Source organism: Tachyglossus aculeatus, chromosome 18, assembly GCF_015852505.1.
Source record: "Tachyglossus aculeatus isolate mTacAcu1 chromosome 18, mTacAcu1.pri, whole genome shotgun sequence".
NCBI lineage: Eukaryota > Metazoa > Chordata > Mammalia > Monotremata > Tachyglossidae > Tachyglossus > Tachyglossus aculeatus.
Window position 1 is genome coordinate 34993953 of NC_052083.1, and position 18324 is coordinate 35012276.

Genomic DNA, 18324 nt, shown 5'->3' on the forward strand with positions numbered 1-18324 from the left:
GGGTGCTAATCCAAGTGCAAGGGTGAAACTGAAGGGAGGTGAGAGAGTTGAGGGCCACAATTACATCTCAAAGGGCTCTGGATGGCTGGGGATAATAGAGAATAAAAGGGGTTGTTCCTTTTGGGTTACTCTATTTCCCTTGGGGATCTAATGTCACCCTCTTGGAGCCCAGAAAACAAAATCCAAGGGCCCTGGGCTGTTCCAGATGGTATTCTTTGGGGGAAGGGGAATGGAAGCAACATGAATAAGATTTGGGCTTTGTGAGAGGAACCCTGCTCTTCCCTGGAACCAGGGAACCTAGAAGTCCCCAGATTACTTTCTGGGGTCAGGCTGGAAAATGGAGCACTGATTCTTAGCAGGCCAGGAGAAACCTTTAGAAAAGGGACACCCAAAAGCAGCAGAAGGAAGATATGAAAGAGTCAACTGCAACAAAACCTGAGGGAAGGAAACTAGAGCGAGTGGGAGAGTAGGGAAGAGAGAGAGAGTACTAGCTGTACAAACCGTTGATACTTGGCAGGGATGGGAGGCAAACCCACTTCAGTAAATGACAGGAAAATGGATAAATTTTGTGACAGCAGCAATTTTTCAGGGAACATTTATTATAGCTACCAAGTGTAGTCAGAAACAATAAATATATATTGTACACTACAAACTCTCTGAGCACAATGGAGCACACAAAGCAGTGGGATTCCTTATATGACTGCAGAAGTCTGGAAGTGAGCTTGCCCCAGTAGTTCACCCATTCAAGAGGACACCATTTTTCTCTGAATGAAAGGGCAGCAATAAGCTTACTGTGGGGATTTGATGGATTAACAATTGTGTCTTCACCCTGTTCACACCTTTTATGATTCAAGAGGCTTAAATCGTGTCCCTTCTCAGCTTTCATCTTTTCCAGATTGAGGACTCCCAAACTTTTCAGTCAATTGTCATGTAAAACTTTCCCCGCCCCGATGATGCCGGCTAGTCTGGTCTATATACCATCTTCAGTTCAGTTATGCATTTCCTTAAATGCAGAGATGAGCCCCACGCAGTATTCCGGACATAAGGCTGCTATGTCACTTTACCATAACCTCTTATCCAAGTGTGAAAACCATTCTTCCTGAGTGAAAATGAAGGGAAGACACTATCACTTGTTCAAACAAATGCTCCTGTGTCTTTCAGAGCTGTGAAACTGGCACTTGAGAAATGGATTCGTAGGGGAGAGGAAGGGAGCGAAGATTAGTTTTCAACTAGAAAAACGATCGGCTGTTAGCTGGAGAGTCACACAACCAAGTGTTCTCTTGGTGAGAAACATATGCCGCAAAGACAGTGAGTGGAGGAACCACTAGGCCCAACATAAATTATGGGCTCATCTTCAGATGCAGTGGTGAACTGATTTGCCAAATGCCGAAACTTCCTTCAGGGATTTTGTTTCCTATTCAGTGAAAACACTGCAATGAAAAATACAGTAGAGACGCAGTGTGGTCCAGTGGAAAGACCACCGGCCTGGGAGTAAAAAGACCTGGGGTTCTGATTCCACCTCTGCCACTCTTGCCTGCTGTTAGACCTGGAGGAAATCACTTAACTTCTCTGTGCCTTGGTTTTGTCATCTGTAAAATGGGAATTCCAACACCTGTTCTCCCTTCTCCTTAGACCGGGACCCAGGGACTGTATGCCACCTGATTATCTTGTATGTACCCCAGTACAGTGCTTGGCACATCATAAGCACTTAACCAAAACCACAATTATTAGTCTTACATGGTTGCAATAGAAAGGGCTTTCTTTAATCCTGGAAAAAGATGATTTCAGGAATTCCCCGAGGCTCCGTCACTTTTGGTGAATAGGCCAGGGTAGAGAGGCCCCATGTTAACTCCGCCCATAGGCTCCCTCCTGCCATTCCGGCTTTCTCCTGCCATTCCAGCTTTCTCCTGGCAACCTCAGACTCTCCCTGGGAACAATACGTGGCTTATTCTATTCCTCAGCAGCAGCAGCAGCATTTGCTGAGCACCTGCTGCAAACAGTCCTGAATTAGGCTCTGGGGAACATGCAACAGAACTGAAGACACAGTCCCTACCCTCCAGGAGCTTGTTAGTTTTGCATCTGCCCCTCGTCTTTGTCACTTAAAATTGACATTTATAACACATCCTCGGAGATAGAAGCAAGTATAGGTGTGATTGAATGAGGGCGAGAGAGTGAGCACGTGTGACAGTGTGTTGTGAGTGTGATGTCCGGCAGGCTCAGACTGGCCTTCTAGGTCTCTGGCTCCCGGCAGGTTGGGAGATATAGAGGAGGTCATATCAATTTCCCTGCTGAGGCCCAGAGACCATGGGAGAGGGAAGCAAGCAGGGTCACCATCAATCAATCCATCAGAGGTATTTATTGAGCATTTACTGTGTGCATAGCACTTTAATAAGTGCTTGGGAGAGTACAAAAGTGGTGTGGAAAAGCAGCGTGGCTTGGTGAAAAGAGCTCGGGCTTGGGAGTCAGAGGATATGAGTCCTGATCCCTGCTCCACCACTTGTCTGCTGTGTGACCTTGGGCAAGCTGCTTAACTTCTCTGTACCTCTCAGTTACCTCATCTGTAAAACGGGGATTACGACTGTGAGCCCCATGTGGGACAACCTGATTACCCGATATCTACCCCAGCTCTTAGTACAGTGCTTGGCACATAGCAAGCGCTTACCAAATACCTGAACTACTATTTCAACAGATTTGGTAGATATGTTCTCTACCCATAAGGAGCTTCCACTCTTGGGCTGGCTGTGACTTCGGGCAAGTCACTTCCCTTCTCTGTGCCTCAGTTACCTCATCTGCAAAATGGGGATTAAAACTGTGAGCCCCCAGTGGGACAACCTGATCACCTTGTAACCTTCCCAGCGCTTAGAACAGTGCTTTGCACATAGTAAGTGCTTAATAAATGCTATTATTATTATTATTATTGCCGCTGCCCCGCCTCAGTGGCTCAGGAGGGAGCAGCGTCTTGGCAAAGGAGGGGAAATGATAGTTTCTCAGAGCCCAGAAACCCCTCGGTGAGGAAGCGCCTTCCCACTCTCCCTGCTGACTCTTACCAGCCCCCTAGAACCTGTTCTCCCAAACCCCTGGAAACCCCTCCAAGCCTGGAGCTCCTGGGCTGCTCCCAATTTTCCCAGGGCACGTTCGCTGATTCCCGGCCACCCGGAGCCGAACCAAAGTACATGCCAAACAGTGCCCACTTCAGTGGACGCATGCCTTTCTCCATTTACTTTCCCCAGCCTGATCACTAGCAACTCACCTCCGATCTAGAAACAATCGGAGCCTCTGGGGCTAGAACGCCTCGGACGGCATTCGTTCACGCTGGAGATGTGTATTACCTGCATGTAAATTGGTGTTTATTTTCTCTCCTCTTCTAGGAGAAGCACAAAGCCAGGAAGGGAGAGATGGCCAAGCTGACAGAATCAATGAGTGAGTACTCTAGAAATTCATTAATTATTCATCGCTTTGTGTGCTTGCTGTTGTCCCTTGGGGGAAAATTAAACTCAGCCCCCCATCCTGAAATCCTCTCCCACCTTAGAAAATGTGAATAATACTGGGAAATAACTAAAAACATGGAATGTTCTATATTAAATATCTAACCTCCTTCCCTCTTAAGACTGAGATTCCCAGGTGGGCCAGATGCTGCGTCTGATCTGATTCCTTTTAGCTACCCCAGTGGTTAGTCCAATGTTTGGCAAACAGAGAGCACTTAACTAATACTGCATTTAGTATCATTACTTTCTCGTCGTATGAACACAACACAGTCACCATCCTAAGGTGATGCTCCAGATAAGTTGGTTCTACAATTTCTCTTTGCTTTGTGCAGTTTCAATATTGATTTTGTTGGTTTGGGGTGTTTTTCAGTTTGCGGATGGGAAAGTAACTTTGGATGTTCGTCCTCTTGGGATGCTAAAATGACACAAACTTTGTCACTCATGACAGGCCAGAGACTCTTCCTTCCCAGAAGGGCCCAGGCCTTACCATCCCCTCCGCAAGCCCCTGGAAACCCCTCCAAGCCTGGAGGTACAGTGTCCAGCACATAGTAAGCGCTCAATAAATACCATTGATTGAGTCCTCAAAAGCACTTGACTAGAGAACTTTCAACCACCGAAATAACTGTTTTCTTCTCTTGAATGACATTAAAAGGAACAAGAAAAGCATGCTGATTTTGACTAAGTGCACACATTGGCTTAAAGACAATAAGAGTCTGAGTCAAATTTACATAAATTATTTCAGTGAATACTTTTGTATTTGCTTTGCCCACAAAGAGGGTGGCAGAGATAAGCTTCAGGCAGAAAGAGAAGAAAAGGCCGACAGAGCAGAACCTTGAAATCAAATAAACGTGGGCATTCATCTTTTTATACCAGGTACCCAAAATAAACCAGGTATGGGATTCTTGTCTCTCCAGAGCTGTCAGCCCCATTTGTTTGCGAGGCGTCACCACTCTGGGCATGATGCCTGCACTCAAAATTGTTAGCTAAAAGTTAATATTAGTACAAGGATCATAAAGTAGGTAATACAAACCTAGGCCTCTAGAAGACTGATAAAGACAAACATATCATTGGGGAAATACATTTTGGAAACAGGTGATTTAATAAATTGAATCAGTGGATTAACAACACACCCTTATGAAAAGGTAAAGTCTAGGGGAAAAATAAACTTGAAAAAAATGGAGGAAGTTGTCGCCATATACGTTTACACCTATCTACACACACATGCTGTGTTGATGTAAGTTTTCAGATACACTACACACTTATTAATATGACCAAACATAACATCCCTCACTTCCCCACAACACACACAGAACAAGAGAAACTTTTCTAAATCTCTAGCAGGAGCTGCAGCTCAAATCCAGGAAAGAATACTGCTAGTATGTAGATGGTCTTCACCTGGTGAATCAATCAATCAATCAATCGTATTTATTGAGCGCTTACTATGTGCAGAGCACTGTACTAAGCGCTTGGGAAGTACAAATTGGCATCACATAGAGACAGTCCCTACCCAACAGTGGGCTCACAGTCTAAAAGTAAGTGAAGGTGAAGTAAGTTGAGGGATAGCAAAAGCTTACAATTATTATCTTAGTCTAGTAGTAGTAGTAGCATTTCTTGAGCACTCATTGATTGACACTTGGGAATTACAGAATAGCAAAATAACATGTTCCCTGCCCACCAGGAGCTTACACTGTAGCACATGGGATCAGCTGAGGCTCTCAGAATGGTTATTTTTGAAGGCTTGTGTAGGGTCATCTGCCCCCAGGCTTCCACTGTCATTTAGAGTCCTTCTTTGGCAACAAGACCAGCAATCTTAGCTAACAGGGACTCCAGTTCTTTGTGTGGCAGGAAGAGGGTTGAGAGCTAGGCTTATTGACTTCTGGAGAGGGAAGACCACCCGAATGGAGAGGTGGTGGGCCAAGACACAAGGATGCTAAGATTGGAGGAGATTATGGACCAGAGCACAGAGATGCTGAAGGGGGACTTAGATCTGAGATGACTCCTCTGCCTCTTTTCTCAGTATCCCACCCACTTAGCATCTCCTCCTCTCCCACAGGATTTTTCAGTTGCTACAGTGTCAACTCCTGCAGAGCAGAGATCATGTCTACTAATTCTATTGTACGCTCTGCAGCATTTAGTTCAGGGCATTGCACTCAGTAGGTGCGCAATAAATACTATTGATTGACGGATTCGAACCCCGCCACATTCTCCTATTTTCTCTTGACTCATTTTTTTTTCCTTTTCTTATACCATCCCTCCCCTTGCCTCCTTTTTAAGTCATGTCCTCTTCCCTGGGTTTTGTAAGGATGAGGACCTGGGAATAAGGGGAAAGATGAGATTTTTTTTTTAAGTGCAGAGGGAAGATGGCAGTGATTGAGAGTATGAGGCAGGTGAGCACTGGTCAGGCCAGCTCTCCTATCCTATCCTCCCAGTTCCTCCCCTTCGCCCCCCACCCCCTCTCGCCTGCTTTTCTATTTTCCTTATCATTTGATCATCTACAAATGCAAATGATTATACAATAGCAGGAGATCCAAGGAGTTCCCAGGCTGAATAATTTCCGCCGGCAATGCTAAGTGGCACTGTTTTCTGTCATCGGCAGTTGGTTTTCTGGGAATGGAACAGTCTTGGAAGGTTGACATTTTCTCAATGTCTCAATTTCTCATTTTCTCAATATATTTTCTGTATAAAAATCATCCAATTTCTTGGGTGCCTGGCTGCCTTTAGGGTAGAGGAGTCCATGGCTCACCGATGTGTCCTCTTCTCCCATTGGACCTTTGGGCACTACCACTTAATAAAAGTCCAATCTGGAGAAGTGTCGTGGCCTTCATGAAAAAGCCAGTGTGGCCCCCTTGGGAGTGATGGAAGGGGAAGGAAAAGTGTTACTGAACACAAAGCTTCTGAGAGTGAGACCATCATTCCCCACTAAACAATAATAATAATAATAACTGTGGTATTTGTTAAGTGCTGACTATGCGCCAAGCAGTGTATTAAGAGCCGGAATAGATTCAAGATAATCAGGTTGCATGCAGTCCCTGTCCCACTGGGGGCTCACAGTCTAAGTAAGGGGGAGAACCGGTATTGAGTCCCCATTTTACAGATGAGAAAACTTGGGGCACAGAGAAGTTAAGTGATTTACCAATGCTCATACTGAAGGCAAGTTGTGAAGCCAGAATTAGAACCCAACATTCCTAACGCTTGGTCCCACAGTCTTTCAGTCAATCAATAAATCAATGTGCAGAGCACTGAACTAAGTGCTTGGGCAAGGAGGCCGATGCTGTAATCAAGGTGGGATAGGATAAGTGCTTTTATTAATGTGATAGTAATTTTGATGGCAAGGAAAGGATGGATAATTAATTTCCACCTGGGTATTTTCACCCTGGACTTAGTAGAGTGCTTTGCACACACTAAGCACTTAATAAACACTTATTTTACTATAATCTCATGCAAGACAGCATCTCAGAGCCGTGCATCACTTTCTTCAAGGCCCTGACTGACCCCAGCAATGCCCTTCCAGGATGGGTCCGCGGCCCATCCAGTTCAGAAGCCTGATAATATTAATGATAAGAATAATCATACAAATCAGTGTGGTATTTGTTAAGTGTTTACTATGTGCTAAGCACTGGGATAGACAGAAATCAGATGACGTGGTCCTCATGGACCTCACAGTCTAGGAGGAGGGAAAGCAGGTATTTAATTCCAATTTTGTAGATGAGGAAACAGAGGCAGAGAAAAGGCAAGTGACTTGGCCAAGGTCACACATCAGGCAAGTGGCAGAGCTAGAATTAGAACCCAGGTGTCCTGACTCCCCACCCTGTTCTCTTTCCACTAGGTCACTCCATCAGTGGCCTTAGGAAAAATGAACCATATGATGCCTTGCCCTCCTTGACATCCATTCTCCTGGCTAGGGATGCATGATCACGCATCTCTGGTATTTCCCTCTGCATCTCAACAGCCCTCCATGAGATCACATCCATATCCCCTTGCACCTACCGGGATTCCTGGCTGGCACAACCCTGTGGGATACAAGTTCCTTATGTTTACCAGTCAAGCAATGAAGAAGAGTTTCCTTTTTTTGTTTTAAACTTTTGTTGGCAGCTGTAGAAAAGTAGTGACAGTAGATTCATGACTATTCTGAGGTTGGTGGTGGGGAGGGGTAAAAGGGGTAACGGGGAGATGCCCAATTCTGGCGCTATGAGACTACCTGGCATTGTGGGACTATGGGTGACCAATTTTTTTACAAGTGATGTGATGTAGAAATCCTTTACGCAAACCACAACCACACAGACTCCAAAAGGGAGCCAGGCTAGGGGTGGCAGGGCACCAAGGTCCCAAGCTCTCTCGGATGGGGCCGTGGAACTTGGCGGACTGAATCGGAAGAACCCCGGGCTTCTTCCCAAAACCTCAGAGCAAGCTGTGAGGCACCAGATCTCCCACACGCACCGGCAGCAGGAGCACAAGATGTACTCATCCCCACTTTTCCCTGCTCAAACCAAAAGAAATAAACAAGGGCATTTCTTCCTCATGCTTCCTGCCTTCTCCTTCCCCTCCTCCCACCAACTACCGCTCAATCTCTCTATCTCCAGCCCCCTCCCTCCCACCACCTGGTCTCATGAGTCTTCCCCTTCCTCCCACCGCTTGCCATAAACTCGTGAGCCTTCCCCTCCCAGCCTCCCACCACTTACCACTCAGCCCCTCAATCCTCCCCCTCCTTTCCATCAAGGGCCAGCCACCCTCTCCCCTCTGCGCCCTCCCGCTCCCCACGCAACAGCAAGTCTCCCAAAGGAAGAGCAGAAATCCAACGGCCTTCAAAGAAAGCCTGTCAGTACAGAGTGTGCGGCCCTGTGCTAGGCACTAGGGAGAGAACAACAGAAGCAAGATACACGGAACCCTGCCCTCAGAGGGTTGAAAATCAAACACCCTCAAGGAGAGGCAAGTAGGGCGGCCCTTGGGGTGGCCACTGGGATTTAGTGGGCAGCAGAACATCTCTGTTTCAAATAAACGCTCTTTGCATTTTGTCATCTGTAAAATGGGAATTCAATACCTGTTCTCCCTTCTCCTTAGACCGGGACCCAGGGACTGTATGCCACTTGATTATCTTGTATGTACCCCAGTACAATGCTTGGCAAATCATAAGCAGAGTGGGAATGGGGAAAAAGGTGGGGAGGGGAAGCAGAATGCTGGGAGAGAAGGTCTTGGCAAGGCAGGTCAGAGCTCAGAACAACCGGGACACATTGTCTGAGAGGCAAGCACATGATATGTCAGGGAGATTTCCCTGGAGATGCCGGTGAGAAGATAGTCAGATGCTAATGACACAAATGAATGATTTTTTAAAACTTTTGCAGAGTGCAGAATCCAGCTGTAGGACTGTGAAGGGAGGCTGGGGGTGAGGGTAGAGGGAGGGGCAGCACTTCAAGGACAAAAACTACATATAATGGAAAAGTAAAAGTGGAAACACTCAATCCAAGGAAGTAGCTTTCCACCCTCTCTCTCTAGGCTGCCTGCCCCTTTTGTGGTGCCAGGCAAGGAGTGCTGGCTCTGATGGGGACACTTTGAGGAGATTATCTGAAATTCAATCAACCCCCTACTCTGCCCAATTCCTCTACTGTTCCTCTCTCAGTCATCACACCCTGAGCAGGGGCAGTGAGGTCCCCTCCCATGGGCTCAGACCCACTCCTGGACCTCACTCTTTGCCCTTTTCCCACTGGAGTAAACTGGGAAGGTCCACGATTCCTAAGTCTGGGAACGGCATCCAGCTGGGGCCGGACTGGGTTGAGAAATTCTATTTGGAGAAATTCTCTAACTCAGATATCCGTAAAGGGTGAATGTTAATTTCAACTGCAGGAGCAGCAATTGTGTTCCCCCCAGGTCCTACTCCCACCATGTGCTCAGTGGGAGCAGTTTAATCATCCTTCCAGAGATCCCATCCTGGGAATGGCAGGATCAAGGATGGGCTGTCCAAATTGGGGCTTGGCAAAAGGCCTTTATGGCTTTTTTGAAATCAAACTGGTGCTTCCAGGCATCTCCCAGGAACACAACGGCCAGCTAATTGCTCCTAGCTGGGTTTTGTCTCACCTGTTACAAAGGCGGCCCTGCCCAATCAGTGTCCCATCCATCACTCCCAAATTAGCTCTACTCCTGCTCATTAAGAACTTTAGGAGGAGCAAGAGATTGCCACAAACAGCTATGGAATTTATTGATGGTAACCAAGGAAAAGTGAAAAAGAGAAGAAGGAAGAGAAGAGGGGGCAGGGGAAGGGGAGAGGGAGGATGGATGGAGAGAAGGGAGGAGGGAAAGAAAGGAGGCAGAAGAAGAAACAGGAAGGAGGAGGGGAGAAGGGATGAAGGGAAAGGAGGAAGGAGAAGGGAAGGGAGAAAGGGAGGAGGGAGAAAACATAATGCAAAAGTTATCATTCCTGCAAATGGCAAACCCACCATTCATTCAATTGTATTTATTGAGCGCTTACTGTGTGCAGAGCACTGTACTATGCGCTTGGGAAGTACAAGTCGGCAACATATAGAGACGGTCCCTACCCAACAACGGGCTCACAGTCTAGAAGGCGGAGACAGACAACAAAACAAAACATGTAGAGAGGTGTCAAAATCGTCAGGACAAATAGAATTAAAGCTATATGTGCATCATTAACAAAATAAATAGAATAGTAAATATGTACAAGTAAAATAGAGTAATAAATCTGTACAAATATATACAAGTGCTGTGGGGAGGGGGAGGAGGAGAGGAAAAAGGGGGCTCAGTCTGGGAGCCACCACTGAACCACTATGTCCTAGAGCTCTAAAATTTCTAAATACCTTCGGCAACTCTCACTTTTGCTCTTACAGTTGATCACCTCAGTTCTAGGGCCTCCTCTTTCCCAACCTACCAACTACCCTAATAATAATAATAATAATAAATATGATGATGATGGCATTTGTAAAGCACTTAATATATGCCAGGTACTGTTCTAACTGCTGGGGTAGTTACAAGGTAATCAGGTTGGACATAGTCCCTGTCCTCCATGGGACTCACAGTCTTAAACTCCATTTTATAGATAAGGTAACTGAGGCACAGAGAAGTGAAGTGACTTGCTCAAGGTCATAAAGCAGACAAGTGGCGGAGCTGGGAGTAGAACCCACCTCCTCTGACTCCGAAGCCCGTGCTCTTAGTGCAATACCACTAAGCCATGCTGTTTCCCATATGCCCAGCCGCCCCCGATGGGTGGAGGAGGCTCAGTGAGTCTTCCGAGTTTGAGCTCTCAATTTGCAGGGATGCCTGCATTACTTTTGCTCTGACAGGCTTTCAAGTTTAACGCTCACAGCCAAGGCTCCAAGCCTCCGTATCAGTAATCTGTCCACTGGCAGTACAGCAGCTTCTGTTAGGGAACAATAAGCTCTCCATTTGAGCAGATGGCAATATCGGGGGATTCATGATTCTGGGCCCGGGTGCCGCTCCAGGCGGTTCAGGCTCAGGCTATCAGAAGGAGTCTGAACTAAGCTCTTGGCTGCCCGAAGCAGAACTGGAACCAGACACTAATGCCCACTCAGTTGTCAGATTTTTGGGTGTTGATCTGATTCAGGTTAGAGCTTGGGGCGATCAACTTGGGAAAAGAATCCTTGCCACATGAAATAATGGTACTAAGATGTCAGTGCAGACTGACCTGGAGAATTTCTCCTTTCAAATGATGATTTCAGTTTCTCCTCTGGTTCATTTTGTTGGTGAGCTTAGAGGAGGGTGTCCAGACATCCCAGTTTGGGTGGGATTGAGAGATTTAGAAACCTGTCACTTTAGGCAGGGGGTGGGGGACGACAAAAAGGGCAAGGGCCAGAAAAAGGGGAGGAAATGTGGAGGGGAATAATAATAATAAGTACTTACTATCTGCCAGGCACTGTACTAAGCACTGCGATAGAAACAAGATAATTGGGCTGGACACAGTCCCTGTCCCACAAAGGGTCCACGTCTTAATCTCCACTTTACAGATGAGCAACTGAGGCCTAGAGAAGCTAGTGACTTGACCACGGTTACACAGCAAACAAGGGGCAGAGCCAGGATTAGAACCCAGGTCCTTCTGACTCCCAGGACCGTGCCGTATCCACTAGGCCATACTGCTTCTCCTAAGAGGGGAATAAAGGAAAGAGGAGGCAGAGGGAGAGAGAGAAAAGAAAGGACGGAGGGGAGGAGGGGGAGAAGAGCAAATGGGAGAGAGATGGAAGGGGGCAAAGAGAGGGGGAGAAGAGCAAAGGAGAGAGACAAGGGTAGAGGGACAGCCCACCTATCTGCTTCCTCTGCCACTTCGGCCTGGCATCCCATTCAGAGAACCAGCCTGGGTCAGGCCAGTTCACCTAGGGCCATTGCATCTGCCCAGGTTGCGACAGCAGCCCTGGACCCGGGTCAACTGGCCTTACTCGGCCTGGCTCTGTCCCTATGTGCTACTTAGAGGGGAAGAGTTGGGAAGGCAGTTCTCAACCGCTTAGGCAAGAATGAAATTTGCTCTCCGAGTGGCAGAGGGGTGTAGGGGGGACTAGGGTGGGGAGAACTGGATCACATTAGAGTCCACTGTTGGGTAGGGACTGTCTCTATTTGTACTTCCCAAGCGCTTAGTACAGTGCTCTGCACATAGTAAGCGCTCAATAAATACGATTGATGATGATGACATTAGAGACCCATTAGGCCCTGAGCCCTGCAACGAAACATCCTTTCGAAACATGTTTAAGCGCTTACTGTGTGGTGAGATCACGGAGAAGCAGCATGGCTTAGTGGCAAGAGCACGGGCTCGGGAGTAGGAGGGCGTGGGTTCTAATCCCGGCTCTGCCACTCGTCTGCCGTGTGACCTTGGGCAAGCCGCTTAACTTCTCTGTGCCTCAGTTCCCTCATCTGTAAAATGGGGGGTAAAGATCGTGAGCCCCAGGTGGGACAATCTGATTAACTTGTATCTATCCCAGCTTTTAGAACGGTGCCTGGCACATAATAAGCGCTTAACAAATGCCATAATTTGTAGAAGCAGAGAAGCAGCGTGGCTCAGTGGAAAGAGCCCGGGCTTGGGAGTCGGGAGGTCATGGGTTCGAATCCCGTCTCTGCCACATGTCTGTTGTGTGACCTTGGGCAAGTCACTTAGCTTCTCTGAGCCTTTTACTTCATATGTGAAATGGGGATTAGGACTGTGAGCCCCACATGGGACAACCTGATCACCCTGTAACCTCCCCAGCGCTTAGAACAGTGCTTTGCAAGTAGAAAGAGCTTAACAAATGCAATCATCATCATCATCCTTTGAATGTGTGAATTTCAAAAATATCCTTAACCTTGTCTCTACCCCCTTTCCATGCCATTCAAATCCACGTTTCCCAGTCTCCTCTCCTCATATTTTACCAAACTAAAGAAACAGAATTAAAATCCTGTAAAATCCCTTCCATTTAAACTCCATCTTGGGGGAAAAAGAGAAACCAGAGAAACATTTTCTCCCATTGTGATGTGCCCAGCCTTTTGTGGGGAGAAAAAAAAAATGCATTCAATCAATCAATTAATGGTATTTATGGAGCTCTTACTGTGTGCAGAACACAATAGTGAATGCTTGGGAGAGTACAACAGAGTTGGCAGACATGTTCCCTGCCCACAAGCACCTTACAGTTTAGCAGAAGATAAGAGTCTTTACTTATCTTCCAATGTCACTTCCCACATTGGGCTCTCTGGTACTCAGTGTTCATATTTATTCCACTAAATTTTCCCTTCTATAAAAATTACAGATAGAAAAGTTGCAAATAAATTCCCTTGCAAATATTTCTCTCTCAAGCTTCTCCCCTTCCAAACTCTCTCATTTGAACAAGCAATCATTGTAGAAGGACATTTTCATGAGCCAACTCCATATTCTAGCTTTAGCCCACGGTCATTTTCGGAAGAAACCAGAGGAAGCCCTTAGAAGCAGTTTGTCAGTGAGCCCTGTTGAATTATCAACTCTAGTCTGTCTTGATCCAGTTCATTTGCCTTATAATCATTAGAATGCTGATCTAGTTAGTACTTTGGAGAAATCAACAATAACTTCCAACACAATTCTAGCAATTTGAGGGATTTTGACCAGGAAAAATGCTAGTATGTTCTATTTACCTTCCTGGTTGTCTCACACCAATTCCCCTCTTCTGGATTGTTAAAATGTGGCAAACAAATGAACATTTCCACAGAGGACAAATGGGCCAAGGAATACTCCAGGGAAAATCTTACTTATTCGAGGTAAAACCTAAAGTTCCTGAAAATCAGCTTCTGCTTCTCTTTGAAGAGTCACCCACTTCAAAGCATAAGTAGAGCTACCACTTGTCTTGGGCCGGGGAAAGATCAGGCTGATCTAATAGCAGGGTGCAAAAATGTTGCCAAATCTGTGAGCGTCTTTAATAGTCCTAACAGCATCTGATACATCCTCCAGCTAACGGAGGAGGAGGCAATGTACCCTAAAGGAACAAGCCTTGGGATTGGGAGCCCGGAGATCCAGGCTCTAATCCCACCTCTCTCACTGGACCTCTTGGTGACCACGGGCAAGTCACTTATCTTCTATGCCTCAGTTTCCTCTTATGTAAAATGGGGATAAGATACTTGCTCTTTGATTATGAACTTTGTGTGAAAATGGAACTGCATCTGATTATCTTGTTTCTGAGCCACTGCTTAGCACAAGGCTGGGGACGTAGGAAGGAACATAAGTAGTACCATAATGATGATGATTGGACAGATTTGACTCTACTTCTTACGCTAATAGTTTGGCAAGGTGAAAATTATGTCCACACACAGCCTCCTGATTGATCAGGCAGGGCTGGTTTCTGCCCAGGGATGCTAGTGGCCCTCCACTGCCTCCTTCATCCCACTGCAGGATGGGGATGGAGACTATTTTGAGGCTCCCCAGAACCACTGTATTGGGGGAATGAGGCTGTGGAGGAGGAAAAAAAATCAGTAATGCCATAGGTCAATCAGGTGAACTTACTGACCTCAGAATCTCACCATGGGACCAGGTGGGACCCAGAAACACTTGGTTTCATCTGTACAGTGCACTCCCCCTAAGGCTAAGGTGACCCCAAAAGTTATGGTTCTTTGCCTAAATTCAGGATAAAATTGGAATGTACCTGTCTGGGCAGTAAGCTCTACTGTTTTCAGTCAACCTGCATATTTACAGTTTCTTTGATTTCTGAGATGTTTACAGATGAGTTGGATTTGCCAAACACCCTACTAAGCCCTGAGGTACACACAAGATGAATAGGTTGGACACAGTTCTGTCCCACAGAGGGCTCACAGTCTAGGTAGGAGGGAGAACAGATATTGGTTCTCTGTTATTAGGTGAAGAAACTGAGGCACACAGAAGTTAAGTAACTTGCTCAAGGTCATGCAGCACACAGGTGGAGCCAGGATTAGAACCCAGGTCCTCTGATTTCCAGGCCTGTACAAACATACAGAGGGAAATCTGTACTGAGAAGAATACAGTCATCAGGGAGAGAGGGTGGGACTGATACAAGGGCCAGAGACAGGGCTGCAGGGCAGAATGTGGAAAGGAAAATAACCCCATCTTTGACTGGGGCCTTGGGGATTATGACAGACGGACAGTGACACACTTCAGAGACTTGAAGAGAGAGCAGCGTGTGCCTGGGGAGGAAACAAGGCCGAAAGGGAAGTCTCTTGATTGATTTATCGATTCCTAGCTGTTCAAACATGTTTGAAACATAGCTCCAAAATCCATTCAAATTCTCCTTCGCGCACAATGGCAGCATCAATTAGCAGACAGCGGGATGGCACAGTTTAACTTCAGAAGCACATGCTAAATGACTTCTGAATATAACCATCAGTTTTCATTCATGATTATGAGTTCCAAGGTACTAATCATACCAACATTAGAGCTCAAGTTTTCAAATTCAGAATCAACATCACTTCTGCCGGGAAGCAGCACCGAACGTGGGTAGCACTCTGCTGCTTATTCCACCCCCCTGGTCCTACTCAATCAATTCTAGTTCAGGATTCTCTTACAGAGACGCTTGCTTTCGAATGGATTTCTGCTCTCTTCAAGCTGGGCCTCCTTGTCCATTAAATCAACGTTACCAGAACCCAGAAGGAGGGGGCCAATTGCCTCAATCCTGATCCTAACATCCCTAAGGTCATTGCAGGATCGTTTCTTAATATTATCATTGGTCTTTTTAATGCTATTTGTTAAGCGTTTACTGTGAGCTAAACACTGGTGTAGATTCAAGAATATCAAGTGGGGCATAACCCCTGACCCAAATGGTGCTCATGGTCTAAATAGGAAGGAGTAGAATTTAATCCCCGTTTTACAGATGAGGAAACTGAGGTGCAGAGAAGTGAAGTGACTTGCCCAAAATCAATCAATCAATCAATCGTATTTATTGAGCGCTTACTGTGTGCAGAGCACTGTACTAAGTGCTTGGGAAGTACAAGTTGGCAACATATAGAGACGGTCCCTACCCAACAGTGGGCTCACAGTCTAGAAATCACAAAGCAGACAAGAGGCAGAGCCCACTAACTCAATACTACTGGTTCCTGTTTTATACTGGCCCCTCTATTCTATATTTCTGTATCATCTTTCCTTATTTGTCTGTCTCCAAAACACCCATCCCCACTACTCTTTGATCGTGAGCCCCTTGGAGACCAGAGGAAATGTCGTTACCGCATCGATCTCCCTCTTTCCCAATGCTTAATGCAATGCTTTCTTTGCACCCGGTAGGCATTTATATTTCTATGATCCACATCCTGAGATAAGTCCCTCTCTAATGTTCAGCCCTGCCTCTAAAATCAAAGGGGCTGCTTTGTACCTTTGAAAACTTTCCTTTTTTTTTATACCTCTGAAGCCAAACCTAATTCAAATAGTACACAAGAACCTGACAGTCACAAACTCCACTGCCTAAACCAAAGGGGAAAGTAATATAAATATCAAAGTTAGGAGCTGTGAATCCCCATTTTACAGATGAGTTAACTAAGGCACAGAGAAGTTGTGTGACTTACCCAAGGTCCCACAGCAAACAAGTGGCGGAGTTGGCATTAGAACCCAGGTTCTTCTGATTCCCAGGCCGTACTCTAGCTGCTTTGCCATGCCACTTCTCAAGGTTTATTACAGCAACCATATAGCAGTTGTAATAGTATTGAGCCATACAACAGAAATAAGAGTCATGTTCCCTGCCCACAATGACCTTACATCCTAAACAATCAATCATATTCTTTTAGAATCTGAGCAGTGGGAATTCCTAGTCTTCCTGATAACAAAAGACCACGAAATTTTAAAATTCACCTCAGGTGCCAAGGCACAATATATTGTGCACAATACATAAGCCCTAAGTACAATGTTGTTGTATTGCACCCTCCCAAGAGCTTAGTACAGTGTTTTGCACAGTGAGCGTTCAATAAACACAACTGAATGAATTAATGCTCTGCACACAGTAAGCGATCAATAAATACTACTGATTAATCGATACTGTGCTGTGCTGCATGGAAACTGGTAGGAGGGGTAGCAATTTCAAGATTCCAATTCATGTGAATGGGATGCTCAAATTCTGGATGTGTTTTGCTTCACAAGTGCTTTGATTCTAAATTTAAAAATACTCCGGATGCTTTGGGGAGACTATAGTCAGACAAACGGATTGGATTTGGATGCAAAAAGCCATTCAAGATATCTGGACCCTTTCCCAGTCAACACCTCTATGCAAAAACCCGAATGCTTAGGGAGGTTGGGAGCCAGCCGTCTGGGGAGCTTGGAGATGCTCAATTAGATCATTTTCGTCCTGGAGAAATAGTCCCCCTGCTAATGAAGTGTTTTTTTTAAAGTATATAAGTATGAGAAACAGCTGAGGGCTGGAATATTTTTAAATACCTTTTTTTTTTTTGCTCGCATGGTGCCGGTTTCACATTTTCTGTTTATGAGACTCGGTTCAATGTCCTCCAGCCATTAGGTCTTCCTACAAGCAGTCTTCCCTCATCTGGCTTCCTACAGATAAGTAAGAAGGGGTCAGGAGGAGAGGACAGAAGAAAATTTAATGAGGAACTCTATTCAAGTTACCACTAATTTTCCTGACTGTGGAAAGGTAAATCTGGCACCAGAAAAAGACAGAACAGTGGAAACAAAATCAAAGACCCTCAAGGAACCATATATATCAAGAAAGGAGGAGGAAAGAGATTATAATTTCAAATGAAACCTGTGGTGTGGGTTACTATAGAAACCTACACTTAGTGGTATGTTTGGGGGAGAAGAAGAAGTCAAAAGCTACATTTTAATGAGGGGGAAGAATAACACAAACTTCTGTAAGGTAAAAAAAAAAAATAAATGTTTTCTGAAATATCTGTTAGTCAAAATTTCCAAGGAAAGGCTTATTAAATTCTAAAGGGGGATATTATGTGTTCTGCTAATTTCCAACATTAGTCTCCACTTACAGGTTATGTATTAGATACTGCAAGAGACTGATGGATTTGAGAGACTTGTTTCCATGGAGATATTTTGCTGCTTCGCTGTATTCCCGACAGAAAGGAGAGGATTCTTTTTTCCTTTTCAGTTAGAAAAATTGGCTATATATAGCAAGTGATGTTGGAAAATGGAAACGGCAAGTCTGGAGGGGTGGGGAAGGAGAAGGAAAGACAGACGTTTATAAATATCTGTAGCCTACACAGACTGCGCTCAGATTCTGTCTAGCTGGGAATAAGAAGAAAATTTAAGTTTGGTAAATGCATTTACAGAACAGTGGCCACCTTGGGGGTGAAGGCAGTTACCATTTTGGAAACGGCAGCTGTATCCAAGACTGGCCATTGGTTTAGTCTGCTAGAGACCGTCTGTAGCCTGAGGGAAACCTGACAGCAAAAATCTTCTCATGTGACAAAAGAACAATGG

General features: G+C 45.6%; 1 protein-coding gene across 2 annotated transcripts in view; it reads left to right on the forward strand.

Annotated features, from left to right (window-relative positions):
* KCNJ6 (potassium inwardly rectifying channel subfamily J member 6) overlaps positions 1–18324 on the forward strand; it is a 139698-nt gene that overhangs the window by 36170 nt on the left and 85204 nt on the right. For both annotated transcript variants that reach the window (XM_038760601.1, XM_038760602.1), the window contains exon 2: positions 3369–3420. In XM_038760601.1, coding sequence (XP_038616529.1) covers positions 3396–3420 — 25 coding nt within the window. In that variant the 5' untranslated portion in view covers positions 3369–3395. The remainder of the gene's footprint in view (positions 1–3368; positions 3421–18324) is intronic.